This window comes from Miniopterus natalensis, chromosome 9 (genome assembly GCF_054644295.1).
Source record: "Miniopterus natalensis isolate mMinNat1 chromosome 9, mMinNat1.hap1, whole genome shotgun sequence".
In the NCBI taxonomy this organism is placed as follows: Eukaryota; Metazoa; Chordata; class Mammalia; order Chiroptera; family Miniopteridae; genus Miniopterus; species Miniopterus natalensis.
This window is the reverse complement of record NC_142089.1, coordinates 26,805,853-26,833,282: the sequence shown is the minus strand read 5'-3', so window position 1 is coordinate 26,833,282 and position 27,430 is coordinate 26,805,853. Positions and strand designations below refer to the sequence as shown.

The 27,430-nt window shown below is 39.1% G+C and overlaps 1 protein-coding gene across 3 annotated transcripts in view; it reads right to left on the bottom strand.

Annotated features, from left to right (window-relative positions):
• Window positions 1-27,430, bottom strand: part of MAST2 (microtubule associated serine/threonine kinase 2) — a 129,196-nt gene that overhangs the window by 25,777 nt on the left and 75,989 nt on the right. For 2 of the 3 annotated variants that reach the window (XM_087820403.1, XM_016199271.2), the window contains 3 exons: window positions 8,674-8,765; window positions 3,935-4,010; window positions 1,313-1,333 (listed from right to left, as the gene is read on the bottom strand). In XM_087820403.1, coding sequence (XP_087676529.1) covers window positions 1,313-1,333; window positions 3,935-4,010; window positions 8,674-8,765 — 189 coding nt within the window. The remainder of the gene's footprint in view (window positions 1-1,312; window positions 1,334-3,934; window positions 4,011-8,673; window positions 8,766-27,430) is intronic. The other variant, XM_016199273.2, reaches the window with a different exon arrangement.

The window sequence follows — 27,430 nt, the reverse complement described above, 5'->3', positions numbered from 1 at the left end:
TAGTCAAAGGCTAGTTAGGATCAGTGGGACCCACAAAACCAGTCTTGGAAAATATTTGCCAAAGAGTGACAATAACTTATGAAACAGGAATGCACTGGCACAGCCTTGGCTGTTCATGAGGTTTTAGAGGCAGGCTTCCTGCTGCTCTTGGGGGGATGCACCCTTAAGCTCTCACCATAGAGAACCACAGTAATGTGCTTTGCTGTGTTGTGTTTTTTTGGAAAAAAAAGCAGGTATCTGGTCTGAAGCTTTAATAACACAAACAATTAATTCTTTCCTGGACTGTGGATGTACGGTAATACAAGTGTTTGTTCTTGTGGAGACTGGGGGTATAGCCTGCTCTGGTTGAAGTTGAAGAAAAACTTCTTTGCTGCTACCCACAGAACCTTAGGACATTAGCAATGGAAGACCTTTATAAGTTAAGGTCAATAACCTCAGTCTTCAGAGAAAACACTAAGACACCCAGATTTGGGTGATTTGTTCCAGGCTTCACAGTTAAGAGGGGTGGAGGGAGAAAGGGAGAGGAGGAATGAAAAATAAGAATCACCCTTGCTAGGGCTTCTCCTTTTGAAGCCCTCCTCCCCACCCTCACCAATACCTGGCAGCTTTTCCTACTACTTTCTGTAAGGGGACAGCCCAGGGTTCCATGCCACATGCACATGACTCAAACTCCATGCCACCCAGGCAGCCATTCTGCTGGAACCTAGTCTCTGAGGCATAGAAATGTCCAGAAGACTGCTCAAAACGATGTTCTTTCTAACCTCTTTGTTGGGTCCTGGGAGCTCTACACAAGAAAGCAAATCAGTTCCAGGAAAACAGCTCAGTAAAGATGGGACTAGTCTAACTAGGGGAGGGATTTCCCAAACCTTTATCAAGTACACTTTTTCAAGGTGACTTTTCCTCCTTTAGTTAGAAATAGAAACCAATTGCATGACAACCATTTTTCTGTAAACTGAAGAGCAGGGAACACCAGAGTCAGAAAGAAATGTCACTATAGGATGCCTTCATTTCCCCTGCCTGGTCATCTCACTGGATGACGAAGGAAAGTTGTGGGAATGAGGGTGACTTGTCTCTAGGCTCAGACGCTTTCAACTATTTAGCAATTCCTGCCTCCAAGCATCTGAGCTCTGAGCCTTGGTTCCAGCAGCTAGAGGGGCTCTCTTAGGGCCTCTGTGCTAGTTATGAAAGGTGAAATGTTTCTACCCACAGTCAGAGAAGACTCAGCACACCAGTTGTCACCAAGCACAAAACGATTTTGTCTGGCCATGCATAGCAGTTTCCCAGCCCCTTGCCCCATCACATCCGCTATTACCTGTCTGCTCTGTGGCCATGGCTGTAGTGAAAAGACATACATTATAGTGAGAATCAAAGGGAACCAGAGAGACTGATCTGTTTGGCCTCTGGCATTTGGTCAAGCTTAGTAAAGGCAAACCTTCTGTTTAGAAACTTGTGTAGTTTGAAATAAAATTGTAGGACTACCTTCTGTTTAGAAACTTGTGTAGTTTGAAATAAAATTGTAGGACTGATGGACCTATCCTCAGCATGTCATTAAATCTTTTTTGTGTGTGATATTCCAAACTAATATGACCTGTAAGGCTCAAGCCTGACCTCAGTAATCTAGGAAACACAATTCCTAAGTACTTTGTTTGTCAGGGTTGAAATGCTCCTCCCCACCCCCACCAATACCCAGCTGCTTTTCCTAGTATCCCTTATAAGGGGACAGCCCAGGGTTCCATGTTCCCTGCATATGACTCAAACTTCATGCCACCTAGCACAGACCCGTTGGGATCTGAGCGGTAATACTAGGACCCAAAGCCCCATAGCTGATCCTACTCCGACAGCCCAGGGAATGAAGCAGGTACAAGGGCACCAATGGAATGTGCTATTCCGCCTGCCTGGAACGGTCGGCATGCCTGCACCATCATTCCCAGCATGCAGGCTCCTTCCTATCCTTCAGGTCTTGGCTGAAAAGTCAGTCCTCCGGAGAGGCCTTACATGATGACCAACCAGTAGAGATTCTCCAGCCCCGTTCCCGTCCTACACTCTCATGCAGCATCATGCTCTTTCCCTTCACGGTACCTGTCACAGTTCTTAACTATGTGTTTGTCTGTTTGCTTGTTCATTGCCCATTCATCAAGAGCACTGACTGAGCGCTCATTTCAGGATACACGGTTTGCAACATATTAAGGAATCTCTATTAAAGGGACTTTGATTCTGGTGGAGGGGAAATAGAAAACAAGCAAATAAGAAAATATCAGGTATTGAAAAGTACTAGCTTGAAAATAAAAATGGACGATTTGATGGAGAATGACGAGGGGGCTCCTTTAAGTGCATGGTTAAGGAAGGCCTCTCTGAGGAGTTGACATTTAAGATGAGAAGTGAAAGACAAGGATGAGTTAAGGAATGCTGAGGGAACAGCATTCCTTACAAAGGGAATAAGGACTACACAGACTCTACTAAGTTTCAAGAAAGTGGGGGTTATGTCGATTTTGCTACCACTATATAACTAAGTATCGGCATACTGCCTAGGCATACTAGGTGCTCAGTAAATATTTACTGAATGAATGGGAAATGACTCAATGACATTTACAGAGATCAGTCACAGGCCTTGCTCTCCCAGCTCATACCTAATCTGAGGCTACAGTTCACACACAGTCAAGGCAGGAAGTCTGGAATAAGTAAGACCTTCCAGCTGGGCTGGAAAACAAATGCACCAATATAGCACATTCCTCTACTGTTAAGTGTTCCTACCTGGATCCTCGGTTAACTAATTAGAAGTTACACAGGATAGGAGAGATGAGTCCTTGAGCTATACTCAGATAATATTTGTTCAGAATAAGGCAACTGGGTCAGAAGGGGAACCCAAGTCAGGCATCAAGCTTCTCCCAACCATCCATGTCTTTTCAGATACACAAACTCCTAAAGAGGAAGGGGGTAGGTTGCTTCTGAGTTGTCCTTTGAGTGGTGAATTAATGCTATTTCAAGGAATCTGCTCTTTTTCTGCTATCTCTTTTAAAAACATTCTAAGTATAAAATTCTGGGTCAAGTTGTATACATCATTCTCTATTCATTAAACCTGTTTAACACACATGGTTATTTTTCCAAATCTGAAGCTAAGCTTTTCTGGAGGTCTTCATGTCAGAGACTGATTCTAACCAAGAATATTTTTAAAATAAAAAATAAAATCAAAGAACATGAACTCTGCCAAGAAATAATTTTAGAAAATGTTCTGAAAAGTAAATTATTTGTATATGGAGCCTTGGTATGTAGATGGGATGGACTCATTTCTGTCAGCTTAGTATTTCTCCAGAAACCAGGTAACACCTGGCAATGGGCTGAGCTGTCAGGATTGCTACCATGTGCCAGAGATAAATTTACATCAGTTCCAGGGACTTGAAATGTGAGGAGGAATATAAGGATGGCTCAGTAATGCACCAAATCTTTCTAAATGAATGGGAGGGTAAGTGAAGATGTGGTAGTCTCTTTATCCCCAAGGAGAGGAGGCATATAAGGCCTCTTCCAGCTCCTTGGAACTGGCTGAGTTAGAGGAGTAAAAACAGAACTGTGGGTCCTCCTGGGAAAAGAGCCCATTGTCTTTCTCATTGATCATGCTAGGAATAGCTCTCAATAGAGAGTATAATTAATGTTTTGGAACACACTCTTCAGGAAACCAGGGACTTGTGCTTAGAATTATAAAAATAAATCCATACCTAATATCTACTTGCCCATTCAAACATTCAAATGCAAATACCTAGAACATATAGAAAGCAAAACTTGAATCCAGGTGAGGAAAGCAAGGAAAGAGTTTTGGTGGTTGGTAGCCCAAGGTAACACACTTGGAAGAGCAGTGCCTCAAAGGAGGAAGCTGACATTAACTGACGTTCGTGCAAGTGCCACACATGCTAGTCACATAGGAGGTTTTCTATCCACTTACCTACGGGCAGGAACAAAGGAAAAGTGAGCAGGTGCATTTGGAGAGAAATTCCGGGGGCTGTCCAAAGGACTGTTACCTGCGGATGGGGAAAGGAAAATAAACATTTTGTGAGGTTTGCTTCTGAGGGGGGTTGAGAAAACCTTTAGGGAAGAAATCTTCCCCTAGCATTGGCAATTAGCACATATGGTTATTTTTTCAGGCCCACCATTAGTTTAATGATTCTCTCTCTGTAAAAGTGTGGCGGCCCAGAGGTTTCTCCCTTGTACCCTAGTTGTCTTTAGACATCGCTGTCTCCCAGACATCCATTCTAGATCCAGCAGCAACTTGCCAATTTCCTGCCCTCCTAGGAACACCTCGGGTTCCAATATGCCTAGTTGAGTTAACCCAACTTTCCAAAGGCTTGAAGAACTCATTCACTACAGATGGAATGGCCAAATGCTCAAACATTTCTCAAAGGGCAACAGCACTCCTGGTCCAAAAGCCTCTTGCACATATATCTCTGCACCCTGCATCCAAGGGGCTAACCCAGAAATATGTGTGCTTCAAGGAAACTGAAGTTCTCAGGTGAGGACTTAGGATAGCAGCGTTCTTTAAAATAGCCCATACACAAGGCCCCCAAGTTTGCAAAGCATGCTCAACCTCCTCACGGTGTAGGCATTACCCGCATTTCCTTATTAATTTTCACATTAATTACAAGTCCCCTGTAACTTGCTAACTACAGCTCAGAAGCTTTGAACAGAACTGTGTGCTTCCCTTTGCACTAGTCACAATAGTTCTCCAACCTAAGCCTGCTATGCTTCTCTGGTCTAACTTCCAGCTGGGGGCTGGTTATCAAGAGTCCCTAGCTGGCAGAAGCTACAATGTGTCTCTATTCAAAAGGCCATCCTCCATGATGTGCTGACCACTCAGCCAGTCCCTGTCCACATTCTCATTTCTGTGCTCAACTCGACAGTCTGTTTCCTGTAAAGGATATAGATGTCCCAAGGTGCCATGAAGCTGCCCAATTGTTTCCCATTATCTCCATCCAACAGAGTCTGGGAGCACTTAATGTTTTTCTGTAACGATCCAGGAAAAACCAGTCTCTCAAACAATGCCCAACAATCCTATGTAGCAACTCTGTATCAATTATATAAAGGCACTCTCTTTGGGAGAACTAATTAGGAAGAGTCATTTTCAGCTTTCACTCATCCCCTTAACTGGGACCCTCAGTGCACAACCTTTGAAGCAGATCTGCTCTCAACCTAGTACCAACTCCGGATTTTCCATTCTGTGGATCTAGGCCTATGTCCTATGATCAGGCCTATGTCCTATGATCTATTTCTATCTCCTGGCTAGCACAAGCCACCATGGTGCAAGAGAAGTGATTTGGAGTCGTTGTTTTGTTAGCCAAGACTTAACAAGGATAAGGCCTCCTCAGAATTATCAAGGCCTTAAAAAAAAAATCTCTACTCTTTTCAATAGTGTCACCTCACGGACTAACACATATCCTCAATTTGATCCTTGACATGTAAAGGTAGATGCCCTTTATTGGTTCCCAAAATTACTCAGCTAAAACCTCAAGGAAATCCTGGACATGACTTTCCTACAATGACTGGCCTTCCAAGGACCAGGTGTGGTACTGGTTAGAGGGTAGAATATGAGGAATCTTCCAGGTGCTCACAGTAAAGCTAGGGATTAATAGAACATACATATGTCCCATATAATTAACACTAACAGGAAAATAGCTGCAAAGATGGTATACATAGCCCTAGCTGGTAGCTCAGTTGTCAGTTGGTTAAAGCGTCATTCCAATGTGTGGACATCCCACACCAAGGATGCGGGTTTGATCTCAGGTCAGGGCACATACAAGGAGCAACCAATGAATGCATAAGTAAATAATGTAACAACAAATCGATGTTTCCTTCTCTCTCTCTTTCTAAAACTAATAAATAATTTTAAAAAATAAAAAAAACAGATGGCAAGTAAGCATATGAAAAGATGTCCAACATCATTAGAGATATGTAAATTGAAACAAGCAGATACCACTACAAACCTATCAGAATGGCCAAATTCCAAAACACTGGCAGCACCAAATGCAGGTGAAGATGTAGAACAACAGGAATGCTCATTTGTTGCTGGTAGTAATATAAAATGGTACAGTCACTTTGGAACACTATTTAGCAGTTTCTTTCAAAACTAAACATACCCTTAACCATATGATCCAGCAATCATGTTCCTTGGTATTTTCCCAATTGTACTGAAAATTAAGTCCACACAAAAATCGGCACATAGATGTTTACATCAGCTTTCTTCATAATTTCCAAAACTTAGAAGTCATCAAGATATCTTTTACTAGGTGAGTGGATAAACTGTTACATCCAGACAATGGAATATTATACAGTGCTGAAAAGAAAATGAACTATGAAGCCATGATAAGACATGGAGGAATGCATATTAATAAGTGAAATAAACCAACCCAAAAAGGCTATACTATACTATACTATATGATTCCAACTACTATATGGCATTCTGGAAAAGGCAAAACTATAGAGACAGTGAAAAGATTAGTGGTTGCCAAGGCTTGGGCAAAGGAGGGATGAGTAGGCAGAGCACAGAGAATATTTAGGACAGTGAAACTATCTGCATAATATAATGGTAGATACATATAATGATATCCACCTGGGTTTTTTGCAGTGATTTGAGGAGAGATAATAATGATAGCTAACATTTATGATGATGGTAACTGAGCATTTTACAGATATTAAGTCAAAGCTAGAGTCCACAGACCCAGGCAGGCCGAAAGGTCTAATGATGTCCTCAATCAATGATGGCTTTCCCTAGCCACTTGAGAAGGGACGATTTAATTCTTTGTTTGTTTTTTAAATATATCTTTATTGATTTCAGAGAGGAAGGGAGAGGGGGAAAGAGACAGTTGAAACATCAATGATGAGAGTCACTGATCGGCTGCCTCCTGCATGCCCCATACTGGGGATCGAGCCCACAACCCGGGCAAATGCCCTGACCAGTAATCTCCTGGATCCTAGGTCCAGCTCAACCTAGGTCAGCTCAACCACTGAGCCATGCCCAGCCAGGCGAGAAGGGGAGATTTAGTCCTAAACCCTAACTGCCAGGAATCTAAATAGAGAGATAATCATCTTAGAGAGGAGCAGTGAGTAGTAATTACTGCCCAGTACTCACATTACAGTTGGAACAAGGTCTAGATGTGCTAAATTTACTTCTATATGATGAAAAGGCCAGGTCAGATATATGCTGAGTTTTTACAAAGTTCCAGGGTAGAATGTGCTATCTGAGCTAATGTATAACCCAGTCAATTTTATGGGGGAAACTACCTAAGCGCAATGAGATCTTTGCTTTAAAGGCCAAGCATGTCTTAAATTCCCTGGGCTGCCCCCACACACACATACTCTGTGCTCTTGGTAGTGTCCTCTAATGTAAAAGTTAGTGTTTGAGAGTTTAACTGATTCTTGGAGAAGGGCCATGAGCACACTAAATAGCTGGATCTGGGCCCAGTAAAGTGAGACCCTCTGTCAAGGACAAAGACCAATTTCAGAATCACTAGACTCTCACAGTACTCAAACAACTACTCCACATGCACTCTCACTTTCTCCCTCCAAAGACACAAAAAACTGTGAGCAAAGAGACAAACCCAAGTAGAACATACCTGTCTTATTTGGCTTCATGATGACTGTTTCACTACTTGGTATTCTTTTATTGCCCAAAGACAGACAAGGCCCACTGCTTACCAAACCCAGGCAGCAAGTTCTGAATGGCTTTCTATGGTTTCAAGCCTGCTCCATTTCCACTACCCCTTGATCTGGAACTTCCAGTGTAAAAAGTGTAGCAATGAATAGTATAGCAGTGCAGCACCCCTTTCAACAAAGCTGAGTCACCTCATCTGGCTCTTCTGGGACACAAGGATTCATGTCTAGAGCAAAATACATGGCTAACTCAAATGAGGTCTTCTGCCTCATGATTTTTATATATTTCCCAGCCAGAGGCAAGTAAATCAGTCCTCCTATTGTCTGGAGGAGGCCATATGAAACAGAGTCTGAATGCATGAGATCATTTGCTTCAATTCCAGTATGTGAAATCAGTGTCACCATGAAACAAATACTTCTCTCATTTTTGTTGACTCCTGTTCTAACAGAGGGAAAGTTATCAGAAATCCCATGAGGCAGGAAATCATCACTGTGAGCTTTAATATTTGGGCATGGTAGGACAAAATGTTAATGGAGCTCTTATCACATGGCTCCAGATAATTGGAGCCATAATACACTCTTAACACGCGAGAACAGAGGCTGTGGCCCAGAGTACACACTGAGTCCCAAGATAAACAAGCACAAGACCGAAAGAAATGTGGACAGTCAAGGAAAGAAACAACTAAGTCAAAAACAGACAGAACACATTCTCCCACAGAAAGCATGCTCATGAGCTCTGTATGCTTCAGTCAGCAAACTGAAGTGACAATGTCATGTGAATTGCACAAAGTGAGACGTAGGAAAGAAATTGGGCATATTTCATTCCACCTTTTTTTTTTAATATATCTTTACTGATTTCAGAGAGAGGAAAGGAGAGGGAGAGAGATAGAAACATCAATGATGAGAGAGTCATTGATCGAGCCCGCAACTGGGCATGTGCCCTGACCAGGAATCGAACCCCAATCGCCTGGATCCTAGGTCGACGCTCAACCGCTGAGCCACGCCGGGCCATTCCACCTTTCTTAACCTTCAAGTACTCACCTGTGTGTCCATGGAGTGGTGAGTGCGGCCGTGGTAGTGTAGGTGATGTGCTAGAGGTCACAATCAAACTCTTGCGGTTACTTGTCCGACAACTACAATGAAAACACAAATGTTAGTTATAACAGGGCCATGCCATGGGCCCAGGGACCTTGAATGGCTATTGAGGAACAAAGGAATGACACCGTTCCATGGGCTGAGCAGTATATTGTTTTAAACTGGGTTAACAATTACCATTTGCACCAGTGAGATTTCATAATTCACCATGTTCCACCTTGGAGTAACTTCTGTCAGTTTTAACTTTTACTTTGCATTGCCACTGCCACTGCCATTTTAGCTTCTGCTTTCCAAGCAAACACAAGGAGCTCCCTAAAGGTAACAATCATTTCTTAAATGCTATCTATGAAGAATAATCATTGCAAATTTGATTTAGAAAACAAAAATCACAAGTCATAAATGTTCTCATACCTCATAAAAATGAATGTTCTGGCAATAAAAACAGAACTATTAACTTGATCTATGAAGTTATTTTTTTAATTGCTTAATCCATGAATTAAGTAATATTCTCACCTCACCATAAATTTCAAAACAGGCCTGAGTTCCTTTTATAAAGTTGGTTTTCCATTACATGTTAATGCCTCAGGCTTTTTCTTGTGGTTGGAGAAAACCAAATCGTGATGGAAACCTGGTTTGTGCTATACCCACTACTAAAATACAGTTATTTGAAAGTCAGCCCATCTTTTAAAGGCATTAGGGAAGCTTGCCATTTATCTTCATTCAAGCAAATATTTACTGAACATCTATGCACCAGGCACTGTTCTAGGTGCCAGAAGGTAAACAGTAGAGGGAAGAAGAGAAAGTCTCTATCCTCAAACTGGAGTGAATAGTACTATGATGAAAGAGAGAAAGAAAATGTTCAAGAAATCGCAAAGAAGTGAAATGGGCGGCAGGAGAGAATGACAGGACAAGAAGTAGGTTATAGAAGCTAAGGGGTAGGCCACAGCCAGACTCTGTAGGGCTGGCAGACTGTCATAGAGCTATGGGAAATGTGATGAGAAACCACTGGAAGGATTAAGATCAATTTCAAGAACAAGATTATGATGAGAAATGATAAGTATCTTTCCCCAAGAAACCATCAGAACTAATCTAATCATAAGCAGCCCTCATTACCTCAGTCGCCATCAAATGTCCAAGACTTCTATTCTCTAATTCAACAGTGTCTCTCTACTACATGATCTTCAAAAAAAAGCTTACAGTTTTCAAGGTCCCCACTGACAAGTCAATTCTCAGTCCTCATGTAATTTCTCAGCATCATTTGACAGTTTTAACCCCTTTTCTAAGATATACAGATCTTAAGTGTTCTGTTCAATGAGCCTTAACAATTATACACATCCATAAAACAACACACCAAATGAGAGAGGATACCTCCACTACCCCAGAAAGTTCCCACCCATGTGCCCCTTTCCTGTCAACTCCTTGTCCCCCAACCCCTTTCTTCTATCACCATATATTAATTTTGTTTTGCTGAACTTCCTATAAGTAGAATTATGAATTATGCATTTTGTGTGTGTGTGGCTTCTTTCATTCAATCTAATATCTGTGTAACTCTTCCTGAGATACTTCATTTAGTTTCTAGAACATAATACTTTTCCTCCCATCTCACCAGCTGCTCATTTTTCACTCTCCTTTGCTAGTTCCTTCTCCTCCTGAGCTCTAAATCATTTAGTACTCTAATGTTCAGATCTGAAATATCTTTTCTTCACTCCCTATATTCATTCCCTAAATTATTTTTCCAGTTTCATAGCTTTAAATCTATGATGCTGATGATATCCAGCTTATTACTGCTAATTCTGTCTCTCCTGACTCCAACACGCACATATCCAAACGTCTATTAACATCTCCAACTGGATGTCTAAAAGGCATCTCAAACTTAACATTTCCAAAACAGAGCTCTTGAATTTCCCTCTAGAACATGCTACTCTTCCCTAAGTTGTATTTATCTCATTACATGGCACCACCATTCATCCAGAAGCGAGGCAAAAACCTATGAGTCACTGTTGATTTTTCTTTTTACTTCACACCAACACCCAAAACAACCAGCAAGTTCTGCGGATTATACCTTTAAAATATAGGCTGAGTCCAAACACTTCTCATTACCCCCGGGTTCAAGTCTATAAACGTTTTCTGAATGATCTTTCCACTTTGGTTCTTCCTGCCCGCCCCCTGCCCCCACCAGTCTATTCTTTGCCATCAGCCAGAGTAGTATTTTTAAAACCATAGATGAGATCATGTGAATTCTTTCTTAAAACCTCCAGTGGCTTCCCATCACAGTTCGAATATAATTCAAACTGTTTTTCATGGCCATTCAAATCAATCCGACTGTAAAAAATCACTTTTTCTTAGTGAAGGTTCTTGGGTAAGGGTTTATCTTTTGTGTTGTCTTATAAAGAAGCACACCTATCCTTATTTAGAGTTGTTCTAAGAACAAATAAGATACAAATATACCAAAAAGAATGACTCTAGGCCCTTAAGTTTTGAACATTAAAAATTTTATAGGATGTATATATGAAACCACACTGACCTTTGGAAAGCTTATTATTATGGCTCACACCACTTCCCTCAACAGGTATTTCCTCCCTCCTTACCAAATTCTACCCATTCTTTAGGAACCATGAGCTCAAATGAGTTTTTGTGTGAATTCTCCTTTATTCCTTCAAGCAGGAAGATATCTTTCCGTTCTTTGAACTCCTTTAGTACTTGTGGTTTATACTACTCACAGTCTCTGTGTCAATGGAGTACAGTAGAACAGGGCTTTGTAATTAGATCTGAGTTTGAGACTGGCTGTTTCACTTTGAGCAAGTCTCATAAATTCTTATGCTTTTGTGTTCTCAAATACACAATGAAGATAACATAAACCTTAGGTGTCATTCTAGACTTCTCTCATTCTTTTATATATCAATTCATCGTAAATCTTGTTTGCTTTAACATTAAAATATATTCAAAGTCTGATCATTTCTCACTTTTCCACCACTACCCCTTGGACCAAGCCATCATCACCTCTTATCTAAAATAGCTTCCTCACTGCTATTCTTGCTTCTACTTCTGTTCCCCTATAACCTATTCTCAACAAACACCCTTTAAAATATAAATCAGGAAAGATTTCCACTTCCAACCATGATGAAGTAACAAGGAATAGATTTACCCTCTCATGTTATACAACTAGGAAGCTGGGCAAAACAAAAGAAACAATTTTCAGGCATTGGACAACAAGCAATGCAGAACAGTGAACACTAAGAAAAGGGAAACAGCCCAGCTGGCATGGCATCGACCTATGATCCAGGAAATCCTGGTTCGATTCCCGGTCAGGGCACATGCCCAGGTTGTGGGCTTGATCTCCAGCAGGGGACATGCAGGAGGCAGCTGATCAATGACTCTCATCATTGATGTTTCTCTCTCTCTCTCTCTCTCCCCCCCCTTCCTCACTCTGTAATCAATTAAAAATAAATAATAAATAAATAAATAAATAAATAAATAAATAAATAAATAAATAAAATAAAAATAGTAAAATTTAAGAAAGGAAAGAGGGGGAAAAAAGGAAAGGGAAACAAACAAGGTGAGTCCCAGGACTGCCTGAATTTACTATCTGGAAAGATTTCCCAGCAATAGCACAGGGAGGTGACCCACACAGAGCCTTGCAATCTCCCTGAGTTGAGGAAAGTACCTCAAAGACATCTGTACATTATGGCTCACACTACTTCCCTCAACAGGTATTTCCTCCCTCCTTACCAGTTGAGGAAAATACCAAGAAAAGTAACAGGCGGAATTTTCCCTGGTGCTCACACAAGGTGGGGAATAGTTTGTGTTTCCACCAACCAGAGGGGGAAAACCTGATAATTTACAAGACAGCAGCAAGGAAAAATTAGTCCCAAATGTTACTTTGATCCCACCTAACAAAGCTTAAAGGCAATCCTCAAGCCCTGGCCAGGTGGCCGGGTTGGCCGGAGCATCATCCCATGCACCAAAAGGCTGCAGGTTTGATTCCCAGTCAGGGCACATACCTAGGTTGCATGTTCAATCCCCGGTCAGGGCGCATACAGGAGGCAACTGATTCCTGTTTCTCTCTCATATCAATGTCTCTGTCTCTCTCTCTCTCTTCCCTTCCTCTGTCTCTAAAAAAAATAAAAAACATAATAATAATAATTTCAAAAGAAGGCAGAAATATAACAAAGGGAGAACAAGTACAGTTGAACCAAACAGAAAACAAATAGCAAGATAATAGGTTAAAACCCAATTACACCAGCCCTGGCCAGGTAGCTCAGCTGGTTAGAGCGTTATCTTGATACACCAAGGTTGCAGGTTCAATTTCGATTTCTGGTCAGGTCAAATGCAAGAAGCAACCAATAAATGCATAAGTAAGTGGAACAATAAATCGATGTTTCTCTCTCTTTCTCTAAAATCAGTGAGTAAAAATTAAAATAACACAATTATACCACTAATCACATAAAATATAAATGTAAATGCTCTAAATGCATATTCAATTAAGGCAGAGCTTATCAGAGTGGATAAAGTAACAGGACCCAACAATATGCTGTTTATACTCTGTGACAACTAAAAACTAGAAACTACCTCAAATGTTCACTAACAGGTGAATGATAAACAAATTATAATATATCCATACAATGGAATTCTACTGAGCAATAAAAAGGAATAACTACTGATTCACACAATGGATGAATCTCAAAATAATTATGCTGAAAGCAAGAAGCCAAACATAAAAGAGCACATTCTGAACAACTCCATTTATATAAAATTCAAGAAAATGCTAACTAATCTACAGCGACAAACAGCAGATTAGTGGCTGCCAGACAAGAGGTGGGGAGGGATTATAAAGAGGCATTAGGAATCTTCTGGGAGTTACAGATATGTTCATGATCTTGACTGTGCTCATGTTTTCACAGATGCTTTAAACATATACATTCTATTATATAATTCAATCATACCTTAACACAGTTGCAAATTTTTTTAAATGTAAGTAATATCAAAGTCACTTCTCTGCTTAAAATGTTCCCTGTCTCACTGAGAGTAAAAGTCAGTGTTCTTACAAGAGCATACAAGACTTTTCAGGGTCCAGATCTCTACTCTCTCTTTCCCTTACTCTACTCCAGCTACACTTTTTACTTTTCTCAGAATATGTCAAGATGCTGCTGCCTCAGGGCCTTTAAAAATGTTATTTCCTTTGCCTGTATTTCCCGCAGATAGCCTCATGGCTTGCTCCTTATCTCCATCAGGTTTTTGCTCAAGTACAATCTTCTCAACAAATTTCCCCGATCATTCTACTTAAAATTTTAACCGTCTCTCAAACTCTCTTACCCCCCTTTCCGGAGATATTTTTATCCACAGCACTTACCACTCCTTACAGTATATATTTTGCACATTCATTTTGTTTGCTGTCCCTCTTCCCATGAGAATCTAAATTCTACAAGGACAAGGGCTTGTGCACGCTTTGTTTACTGCTGTATTCCTCAATATGTGGAACACTGCCTGGCACATGATAGGCTCCCGATAAATATTTGTTAAATGAATGAACGCATGGATGAGCATGATTTGTTACAGGATGAAAATAAAAGAGGATACCTGTACACCTGGCACATGTAAGGCATATCAAACCATTATGTCTAAAGTCCTTGTGTATAGAAATAAAGACCTCTTAGAACTGCAGGGACAGATAATTGATACTAATTTCATTTGCCATGATCTTATTTAAAATTTAAAATACAATTCAAAACACTGAAGGATCAAATGTCTGGGCCACATGCCTTTTATGAAGGTACACATAATCTCACTTGGCAAATCAGCAACAGCTGCCAGGGGAAAAAAAGGTCAGGAACCCCAGTACAGATGCCATGACTCAGCTGAGATCCAAAACTAGGAACTGGCTAATTTGTCCAGACTGGCCATTTCCCCAGGATCCCAGAAGATAAAAAGTCTTAATTGTTTTTCCCCAGTAAGATGAAAGTATTGGATGTTTACAGAGTCAGGCACACTAACCCTCAGCTGATGGGAGGTAACCTGGAAGCCCCCTGAGTTGATCCTCGACTGCCTTTTGGTTAAACCAGACTGCCGCCCAATACAGCAGTCTCCTCTGATCTGCAGGGACACCTCCCAGATCTCCAGTGGATGCCTGAAACCGCAGATAGTACCAAACCCTATATACAATGTGATTTGTCCTATACATACATACCTATGATAAAGTTTAATTCATAAATTAGGGATGATAAAAGATTAACAACTAATTATAAAATAGAACAATTATAACAATATATTGTAATAAAAGGTACATTTTACAGTATAGTGTAAAAAAAAAGGGTCATTATTAAATAAAATAAGGGTTACCTGAACACAAGCACTGTGATAGTGACAGTCAATCCTAATAACTGAGCCACCTATTAAGCGAATAGGCAGGTAATGTATACAGTGGGGATATGCTGGACAAAGGGATGATTCATTCCTGGGCAAGACGAAGCCAGAGAGTGCAAGATTTCGTCACACTACTCAAAAAGGTGCACAATTTAAAATTTATGAATTGCTTCTCTCTAGAATTTTCCACTTAATGTTTTTAGGCCATGGTGGACTGTGGGTAACTGAAAGTGCAGAAAGCAAAACTGCAGATAAGGGCAGACTACTGTACTATCCCAGTCACTTGGGCACTCAGAGCTAGGTCTGGCATTTCACCTTTTTACATCTTTACCATGGTCATCTCAGTGGATATTGGAACAAGGACCAAGGTACACTGTGCCATATCTGTGATACTAGTGAAGTGTGGCCATATTTGGAGGGTTCCCAGCCTTCAAAATCCCTCCCTTCAGTAACTAGCAAGTACTCAGAAAATCTAAATTAAGGGGCGGCCATAATTTTACCTGAGAAGTCTGCTTCCTAGCCTGACACAGTATAGGGTATGGAGTAGGATGCATGGTGCAAATCCCTGAAGCTTCTCCAATCTCCCAATCCCAGGAGTCCAGCTGCTCCTAGGAACTTGAGCACTTCACAATTAGCTAGCACTTGATTAGTTCCTTTCAGAATTTAGAATGAGGAAAAAACCATTTCTGTTTCATTAAGTATGATCAATGAAATAGAGAAGAATCTGGGGCAATTTAAGGTCAAGCACTTCCAGATATATTTCAGAGTAGCAACCAAGTTGATGACCCTGTAAAGACTGAGAAACTAGAGTAGGAGAAAATACATTTTCTTTTAGTCAATTAAGAGTGCTGTTTGAAGATAAACCCATTATTTATCTCTTGCCTGGATTAAAAGCCTCCTAAATAGTCCCTCTAGTTGACTGTTTCCTATTCCCAGTCTCTTCTCAGAACAAGCATGATCCTTTTTTTTTAAAAAATATATCTTTATTGACTTCAGAGAGAGGAAAGGAGAGGGAGAGAGTTGAAACATCAACGATGAGAGAGTTGTCATTGACCTGACACCTCCCGCATGCCCCCAACTGGGGATCGAGCCCACAATCTGGGCAAGAATCGAACCACCATCTCCTGGATCCTAGGTCGATGCTCAACTGCTGAGCCACGCCCGGCCGGGCAACAGTGATACTTTTTAAAGCATAAATCAGATGATTTCACTTATCTGCCCCAAACCTTCCAGAATGGCTGCTAATTTCACATTGACATATCTAGCTACTAGGACCATGCACTAATTATTTCCTCTACCTGGAAAGTCTTTCCCTCAGCTATACAATGGCAAAAATCCCCACACCTCCTTCAAGACTTTATTTAAATGTCACCTTCCCAATTTCATTATACAATACTGTGTCCTGCTCTCCCCCAAATGCCCTTACTCTACCTTTCTTCTTTTTTTCTGGATGGCAGGTCTCTTTGGATTAATCAAGTAATTTTTAACCCATTCCATTAGTTTGGAAATTATACACTGCTTTATTCTCTCTCTCTCTTTTTTTAAATATATCTTTATTGATTTCAGAGAGAGGAAAGGAGAGGAAGAGAGAAACATCAATGATGAGTCACTGATTGGCTGCCTCCTGCAGGCCCCCGACTGGGGATTGAGTGCACAACCCAGGCATGTGCCCTGACCGGGAATCGAACCCCGATCGCCTGGATCCTAGGTCGACGCTCAACTGCTGAGCCACGCCTGGCTGGGCTTATTCTTTTTTAAAAAGTAGTTATTATTAAAGTTTTAACAGGTACTCTTGTCTAAGATTAACCAGCATCACAACTGTCCTTCTGAACAAAATTAAAAGATCCTAACTCCAATTGTCCCCCACTCCTTCTAAATATACGTCATTGTGGTCCAGCATTTCAGGTCTATCTTGCCTTCATATGGCCAAATTAGTAATTATTATTGTTCTATGCAATAATTGCTTCCTTAGATTTACTCATATATTTCCCAATTTCTCTGCTCAGCATTCCCTCTTGGATCTAATACCTTTCTGCTTTCTTTCTCAACTATATCCCTTAGCAATTATTTCAGTGAAAATCTGATAGTGACAAACCTCAATTTAACATTTGTCTGAAAATATCTTTACTTTGCTCACTGACTTCCAATGATAATTTAGCAGATATAGTAAGTCCTCGCTTAAAGCCATCAATAGGTTCTTAGAGCTGGGGCAAAATGACGTATGATGGAACCAACTTTACCAATGGCTAATTGATATAAACAAGAATTAAGTTCCAAGGCATCTCATCAAAACTATGCCAAAGGGTGTTGAACAAAACATTAATCAAAGGCCTGCTGTATAGAATTCCACAGCATCTTGTTAAAAATAACTTCTTTCTTAATTCCTTAAAAATATTATTCCATTGTATTATTGCTCCTATTATTGCCGTTGAGGAGCTTGCTCTTAGGATTGTTGTTCCTTTTAAGTTATTTTTCTTTACCTTCTGGTGGGTTTTTTTTCCACTATAACTTCTTAAATTTTTTAGATATAATTCACATACCAAAGAATTCAACCTTTTGAAGTATACAATTCAAGGTTTTATTTTTATTTTTTTAAAATATGTCTTTATTGATTTCAGAGAGGGGCAGGGAGTGGGAGAGAGATAGAAACATCAATGATGAGAGTCATTGACTGGCTGCCTCCTGCACACCCCCTATTGGGGATCAAGCCCACAACCAGGGCATGTGCCCTGACTGGGAGTCGAACCTTGATCTCCTGGATCAATGCTCAACCACTGAGCCATGCTGGCCAGGCAAAGTTTTATTTTTTAATACTCACCCGAGAATATATTTTTATTGATTTTTTTTAAAGAGAGGGAGGGAGGGAAACAGAGAGAGACAGAGACATCCATCAGTTGCCTCCCCACACCCTGACAGGGATCGATACTGCAAACTTTCCGTGTACAGGATGACACTCCAACCAACTGAGCCACTTTGCCAGAGCCAATTCAGTGGTTTTTAATACACTCACAAGGCTGTGCAACCATCACTGCTATCTAATTCCAGAACATTTTCACCACCTCAAAGAGAATGCCTGTACGGGTAAGTAGTCACTCCCCCTTTCCCCCAGGCAACCACCAATATACTTTCTGTCTCTATAGATTTGCCTATTCTGAATATTTCATGGAAATGGAATCATATATTCATTATGTAGCCTTGCATGTCTGGCTTCTTTCATATAGCATAATGTTTTCAAGGTTCACCCATGTTGCATTATTTATCAGTACTTCACATCTTTAAGGCGGAATAATTTTCTATTGTGCGAATATATCACATTTTATCTAGTCATCGGTTGATGGGGATGTGGGTTGTTTATAGTTGGGGGCTACTATAAATGATGGTGCTATACATATTTGTGCATTCGTGTGAACCTAAGTTTCAATGTTCTTAGGCGAACTCCCTTGCTGAGTTCATTTATTAGAACTCTTTCAGCTTTTGTGAATTCTTGAGGGTTCTCTAACTTCCCTTTAAGGCCTTTTTTATGGTTCTGCAATTTTACTGCAATATATATAGAGGGGGATTTATTTTTACTTGTCGTGTTTCATGATATTATTTTGTTTGTTTCTAATCAATTCTGGAAGGTGTTAGTCATTATCTTTATGAATATTGCCTCACTCCCATTTCTCTACATTCTGTTGGACCATATTATTGTATCTTTCATATTTCTTAGCTCTCATTCATGTTTTACATCCTTTTATCTCTGTGCTGCACTCCAGATAAAATGTTACAAATTTTGTCCACAGCTTTATCTACTATTTAACCTAACTGTTGGGTTTTCAAATTCAATGATGCAATAATATTGAGTGTAACTGGCATTTTTTCCAAATATGCCTGGTCTTTAAAAATTAAATATATGTCTTTTCTCTCATTTTTGTTTCCTTCTTTTATATTTTAAATCATTTTAAATAGTCTTTATCCATAATATTACTCTCTGAAGTTCTTAAGAGTCTAATCTTACAGTTTCAACTTTCTATTCATTTTCACTTATGCTGAAATGTTTCCTTGTATGGTCTATAATTTTGTACTGTGAACTCACCTTCAGTCCAGCTTTATTTATGGGAATCTTGAGCTACCTGATTTGAGGGTATGTTATTTAAAATAAATTTTTAATTTGTTTCTGTCAGATGTGTCAGGGCTATTACCTGCCCAGAATCAGCTCCTAGACTACACAAATAGTATAAACTCCAGGCCCCAAATTCAGTTAAATAAAGACCTAGAGTTAAAAACATTCTCAAGGAAGATTTGCTTTTCTTTTTCTTTTTTTTGTATGTGAATATCTTTTCTTTTTCAGTTTCAGTTGACATACAATATTATATTAGTTTCAGGTGTACAACATAGTGATTAGACATTTATATAACTTACAAAGTGATCATTCCAATAGGTAGGCTTTTTTCTTTATTACTAAGAGCCGTACTTAAAACCCAGATGAGGCTAAAAAACTTCTTTTCATCCAGTCGGTAAACTGTTTCCCTAGTCCATTCCTTCACAGAGGGTAAAGTCCTTTGAGGGTCCTAATTTTATGTGGAGTCTCAATTCTACCCTACCCTAAAGTATGGTACCCCTACCTGAGAGAAGCCCAAGGCATTATCCCTTTTCCCTTGTCGTGGACATCAAGGCTAATACACATCCTCCCTGGCCGCCTTTCTTGGAAGTTCTAACACTGGTTTTCACAGGTCAGGTGTTGTTTTTTCTCTTAGATTTGGATCCATTGAAATTTTTCTCACAGTCTACTGAATTTAAGAATTTAAAGCAATAATCATAATAGCTAATATTTATTAAGTGCTCACTGGGAACTATTTGAAGCATTACATATACTGCCTCACTCTCTATGAAGCAGGTACTATTACTACCCCCTGTGTACAGACAAGGAAGCTGAAGCACAGAGAGGCTAGGTAGCTTGCCCTAAGCCACAATAAGGTACTAACTTTTTTTTTTTTTTTTGAAAGCCTAATGGAATTTACATTATCTTTGCCCTGGGACTTTCTTAATGTGGAGCTCTATCCTATGATGATTCAGAAGGCAAGTATCCAGAAAAACAAGGGCATTTTGTATAACCTCAAAATGGGGGAGGGCGGGGGAAAAACAGTGGACAGATAGGACATCAAGAACTACCCTAGGCAAGGATCTAATGTACTACATGGTAACTATAGTCAGCCATACTGCATTGTATACAGTAAGCCCTCACTTTACATCATTGATTCTGTGACTTCAAGCAAAATGACATAATGAAACCAATTTACCACACGTTAATTGATATAAACAAGAGTTAAGTTCCTAGATAATCTCGAAAAAACAACATGGCTCAAGGACCTGCTGTACTTGAAAGGTGCTATGAGAGTAGAGCTTTAATGTTCTCACCATAACAAGGATAAGAACACCAAAATGGTAATTACGTGAAGTGAATGATGTGTTAACTAACCTTATTGTGGCAAACATTTCACAATATACATGTGTATCAAACCATCACATCACACATGTATATAACATGGCACAATGTTATATGTCAACTATACCTCAATAAAGCTGGAAAAAAGAAAGAAAATATCTCCTCCAGGGATTGGAGCAAAACTCTGACATAGCCACAAATACTGGAGAGGAGACCTGCTATAGCAGAGACTCAGCAAAGACTATGCTCTCATCAAATTCTTTAGTCATGACCATCTTGACTACCATCACCACCACCAACTCCAAGGCACAGCAGTCTCAAAGAAGTCTCTTGATCCAGACAAAAATTAAAGAGGTACAGATTATCTCTACACTGGCCAATCCCAAATCCTTTACTGTGCTATAGCAGAAAAGACCACCAACAACGCAAGGGAAGCACGATTCAACTCCTAGTAGATTATAACAGCCAAACCTAAAAGCATTAGCAACATGATCTTGCAACAATCACAATTTACAATGAAAAGAAACAAACGTAGGCCTAAAGCTTAAATGCCAGTGTCGGTACCACCATAGATTTAATATACCGGGAACGCTTGGAACAAATCTCCATGCCACTCCCACCATGAGCCAGGTAGCTTTACGGAGGAAAAGTACTAACTGCAAATGAGCAGGTTGAAAAATACAATAACTACTATTCCTGTCATCACAATAATTATTATTACAATAATTCTAGTTATTGTTACTAACAAATTTTCAAGGAACAAGTAATCCTTGTCTTATAAAGTAGTTCTGGAAAATGGAATAAAAAGAAAAGATGCCTAAGTTATTTTATGACATTAGTATAAATTTGATTCAAAGCCAGATACCACCTTAAGAAAATTATAGGTCCATTTTCTTTATAAATATACATATTATACCAGATTTATAGAATAAAGAAAAAAAGTACATGATCATATCGATAAATGCAGAAAACACATGTAACAAAAGTCCACCACACATTGATAATAAAGTCTCTCAACAAACTAGAAACAGTTATGGAAACATCCTCAACCTGATAAAAGGGCATCTATGAAAACCCTACAACTAACATATTTTAATTTGTCCCTAAGAAGGAACAAGGCAAGGATGTCTGCTTCTGCCACTTCTATTCAACACTGTACTGGAGGTTCTTGCCAGTGCAATAAAAATAATAATAATAAAATAAATAGCATCCAGATTAGAAAGGAAGAAGTTATTATTCACAGATAAAATGACCCTGTGTGTAGAAAATCTCAAGAAAAAATTTAAAACTACTAAATATATATATACACACACCAACTATATTTCTATGTAGTAGCAACATACAATCCAAAAATTAAGTTAAGAAAATAATTCTACTTGCAAGAGCATTAGAAAGAACAGAATACTTAGGAATAAATTTAACAAAAGAAGCGTAAGACCAGTACAGTGAAAACTATAAAATACTAATGAGAAAAATTAAAGAAAGGCTAAATAGAAAGACAGTCCATGTTCATGGATTGGAAGACTCAATATCATCCAGGTGACAACCCCCTCACACCCAAAATTGATCTATAAATTAAAGCAATCCTTATCAAAATTCCACTGGGCTCTTTCACAGACACTGACAAGCTGATAGCCTTTTAAACAAATTATGCTGGAACAAATGGATGTCATATACAAAAAAGAAAAGAACCTCAAAACTCAGAATCAATTTTTAAATAGACATAATATTTGAATAGACAGTCTACCAGAGAAGATATACAAATGGCTAACAATAAAATGGTAAGATGCTTAAATCATTGGTTAGTAGGGAAACGCAAGTAAAAACCACAATGCGCTACCACTACAAACCCACTAGAATGGCTATAATCAAGAAGACAGAATAACTAGTGTGTGTGAGGGTATAGAAAAATGATCCCTCAAATATTGCTGGAGGAAATAGAAAATGATACAGCTAGTACAGAAAAGTAAACTTTTTATGATTAAATTTATCATACAAGACAATTCCATTCCTAGGACTCTGTCCAAGAGAAATGAAAACATATGTTCATACAATGACATGTATGTAAATGTTCACAGCAACATTTACTCATAATAGTCCCAAACTGGAAACAATCCAAATGTCCATTAACTAGTGAATGGACTAACAAAATGTGGTCTATCAAAACAATGAAACATTATTCAGCAATAAAAAGGAATGAACTACTGATGTGTGCTACAATATGGATAAACCTCAAAAAACATCATGCTAAAGAAAGCTAGAAACAAAAAGCAACAAAGTATATGATTCAATTTATATGAAATGTTCAGAAATGGTAAATGTACACAGCCAAAAAGGAGATCAGTGGTTGCCTAAGGCTAGGAGAAAAAGTAGGATTAACTGCAAAATGGGCACAAGGAAACTTTTTGGATTATGGAAGTGTTCTAAATTTAGATTATGATGATGATTGCACAATTTTATAAATTTAGTAAAAATCATTGAATAATTAACAACTTGCAAAATGTATAATATGTAAAGTATATCTCAGTAAAGTTATTTTTTAAAAATTATGCAGGTCCCTGAGGCTGCACCTGATGTACTTAGTGGACTTACAAATGCCGCCTCCTCCCCTTCCCTCCTGAATAATTCAGTCTAGAAGCCATTAGATGATGACAATGACAGTCAAATGATTGGGGGAAGAAGGGAAGGAAGGCACCTGGCATGGGATGTCAGAGATTGATGGGGGGAAGGAGGTCGTCTGCTTTGAGAGAACAGTGGTTTCAGTTTGGCATGGGGTACTGGAGACCCAGCAAGGTGAGGAGGGCAAATACATAGGAGGTCAGTGATTGCAAAGGGATACTGACTACATACAGAAATGATCAAATAAGTAAATATATCGAGGATATTGGGAATCAGGCTTTTCATTACCAAAGAAAGTTACAAATGTGGAAATGGAAAAAACAAAAATGAACTCGAATTCAAAGTAGAGGTATAAACGCTAGCTTATAGGTTTCAATATAAAGAGATCAAGAAATTTAAAAAGATACGTGTGTGTTACATGTATACATTCTCTGGGAACAGTGAACCCAAAGATCAGCAATCATGCCTACCATCTATATCTTAGCTTTTAAATACCATTTTCCATTAAAAGGAACCATGTTCCTTGGGGAAATGGCTAATTTGAAGGCTAGGACAAGGGAGGGTACAAAATAAACAAGTCAGGAACATTTTATCAGGCCAGAAAGTTAGAAAATTTTCAAAAATGATGGAGACTGTAAAAAAGACACAGAAGCCAGGATGAAGCGACTGCCCTTGACAAAGTATGATACAATTCGAACATCAAAATATATAATGATTTTAAGAGCCCATTGAATTCATGCTGATATAATAAGTGAAAAAAATTAATAGAGAAGAGAAAGCTGTTCCTTAAAGTGCAATGCCAACTGATGAGTGCAGAAAGAATGATGGAATTAGCAAAATACCATTTGGCAACCAGCATAGTGTAAAAACTCAGCAAAGGAATATCAATGGGTGCTAAAAATAGTGGGTTAAAATTTGATGATGAATGGGGTAGTTGCATAATCTCAAGACCCTTCCTTCAAAACACTTAATTACAAAGGGGAAACTAGCAGGGAAACCTAGCAGACACATCTTAATCAAGTGATCAAGGTTAACATCACAGTAATGAGATAAAATAAAAGCCTGTATCACTTAACAGAATGCAATGAGAAGAACACACCATCCTTTTGTTATATTCCTGCCAAAGAGGCTGAAGGGGATCAGAATATGCCATCCCAAAATAAATACTTTGGCAAAAGCATTTATTTTAAGCTGTAGGCAACTGAAAATGAACAGATGCAGGATGAGCTCTGTCCTTCCTTTTATCTGCCTAAAACCAGGCAAATTTCCTTTTGAAAACGATATCTCTCTATATATATATGAGAGAGAAAAGCTACGATACACTTGCATAACCTTTGATACATTTCCATAACCTTTTCAGACCTTACTAAAATAGCCTTTATCTTCCATTAAATTCCCCCATATTATTTCCCAGTTACTTCCCCACAATTTATCGTTCCTTCAAGCCCAAACCCTCTTTCCTTTGTGAAAGGATATATAAGCTTCCACATTTAACCACCTTCTTTGAGTTTCATTTCTTTTCTGTGAACTCCCATGCATGTAAATATTAATAAAAATTGTATGCCTTTTCTCTTGTTAATCTGTATTTTGTTAGTTTAATTCATAGGCCCCCAGATACTGAACTAAGGAGGGTAGAGGACAAGTTTTCCCTCCCTAACAATGCATAATCTGAATCTAATCCTGAGGAAATATCAGACAAACCCAAACTGAAGGACGTCCTATCAAATAACTGGCCTGTAATTTTCAAAAGTGTCAGGTCATAGAATTTGAGAAAAGGCTACAGAATTGTTCCAAACTGAAGGAGACAAAAAGAAGTAACAATTAAATTGTAACACATAATTCTGGATTAGATCCTTTTGTTATAAAAGCCATTACTGGGACATGTAGTGAAATATGAATTAAGCATGTGGATTAGATGATGCTATTTATCAATACTAATTTCCTAATTTTAGTGGCTGTATCACAGTTATGAAAATGTCTCTGTAGGAAGTACACACTGAAGTATTCTGGAGTGATGGGATATCATGTTAGGAACTGATTCTCAAATGGATTAGGGCAAGGGTTGACAAACTCTATAAAGGACCAGATAATAAATATTTTAGGGTTTGTGGGCCATATATGATCTCTGCCACATAGTCCTTGTTTTATTTTTTTTTAAAGATCCCTTTAAAATGTAAAATCCATTAAGAAGTACAAATTGGTAGTTATAAAATAGTTAGGGGGATGTAAAAGTACAGCATAGGGAATACAGTCAATAACATTATAATAGCTATGTATGGTCCCAGGTGGGTACTGAAAATATCGGGGGGAATCACTGTGTAAAGTATATGATTGTCTAACCACTATGCTGTACACCTGAAACTAATACAAAATAATACTGAGAAGAAAAAAAAGTAAAATCCATTTTTAGCTCATGGGTTATACAAACACAAGCTGCATGCAGGCTGCATCTGGCCCATGGGCTGTAGTTTGCTGACCACTGGTTTGGGCAGGGGGTGTCTTTGAACTATTCTTGCAGTCTTGAAAAAAAATTTTTTAAAGTCCAGAGCAGTCATCTAAAAAGTTCTGGGAATGGCTGCAACAAAAGTGATTTATAAGGCTAAAAGCTTACTGGAAAATAAGCATTCTCTCTCCACCACATGCTGGGACCTTTCCTATTGACAACTGGGCCTATTCTCCAGATAACAGAGCCTAGTATACAGCTGAACTAATGGATGGATGCATTTCCTAGGACAGGAAAGCTAATTCCCTCCACATAAGGTTGGGAAATAAATGCATCCTTAAGAAACATTTTATTATGACTTTTAGTTAGCTACTCTGAGATACCATTTCTACCTATCGAATTGGCAAAAATTCAAAAGCTGAATAATACATTCTGTTGGCAAAACTGTGAGCAAATAGACGTTCCCTTACACTGCTGGCGGAAATGAAAAATGATATAACCACTATGGAGGGAAATTGAACAATAACTAATAAAACTACATACACATTTATCCTCTCACTCAGCAACCTGATTCTAGGCATTTATCCTGAGATACACAATGATAATTAATCTTCCTATGCCAAAGATCTATTGTTGAAAATTACTTGTGTCTCTGACTCTTCCCCAGTGTGCTAGTTCCTCAACAGCAGGACTTTCTAGCCCAAACCTACAAAATCAGAGAAGGGACTGGCCCTAGCCAGAGACAATTAGGGTCAGCACTGACCCCTCCTCCTCCTGTAGCATCCAGAGGCATGAAAGAGAAGCTGCTACAAAAGGCCCTCCTACAGAAACATTACTAAATAACACTTATCTTTGGGGTTTCCTGAAAAGCTGGGCTCCTGCAGTCTGGATCCACTCTCACCTCTCAGAGCTCCTATCTAGGTAACAAGAGTCTACATAATACAGTGCCCCAGGATGATTACTACTGAGCCAAGAGACAAGCCAAGGTTTTCCCCAGCTGATCATTCAGTTAGCAATGACTTAAATGGCAAGTTCCAAGGCTCTTAAGCACTTTCCACCCCCACCCCCCCCACACAAATATATATATCCTGTTGCACTCCTCTGGGCAAACAATCTTTATTACAAAGTAGAAGTTAGCAAGTATGAAACACTGCCCAAGGAACTGGTTGAAGGCCTAGGAAAAACAGTTTAGCTGAGTTGACTCAAGAGTAAGGGTACCTCACTGTGCCTCAGGGTAACAAATAATGAGGGGGAAATTCCCTTTGTGTAAGTATTATAGCTAATAAGTGGAAAGGGAATAGAAGTAACACCCTTTTTGTAAGCTCCTAATAAAATAAGGGATCTAGGTGATGATTATCAATGGCCACTACTATTACAACAAAGGAGAGACCTGACCTGCTTCCTGACAGCTATTAAGGTATTCTTCCCAGGCCCCCAAATCAAACCAGAATCAGATCAAAACCTCAGTTTACAAAAAATATAGGGGTCATAACAACATGTTAAATAACCTCTCAGGATGCAACAGCATGATCCAGATTGTAGAAAAGTCTACAAGGACAAACAACTCAGTTTCTTCAACGAACGAAATGCAAGAAGGGGGAAAAAAGAAGGTGGGAAAACTTAGATTTTAAAAAACTTAAAAGTAGGGTGACCAGGCATCCCAATTTGTCCATGACAATGCAGGTTTATACTTGTTATCCCAGTAGAATTGTTAATAGAATCCCCTTTCATGATCAATAATTTCTTCACTTAGATAATAAATAACATTGTCACCCTCTTAAGAGACAGTAACCAAATGAACTGTGTTGGCATAGTTTGAATACTGATTCAAAAAATCCATCTAAAAAAACATTTGA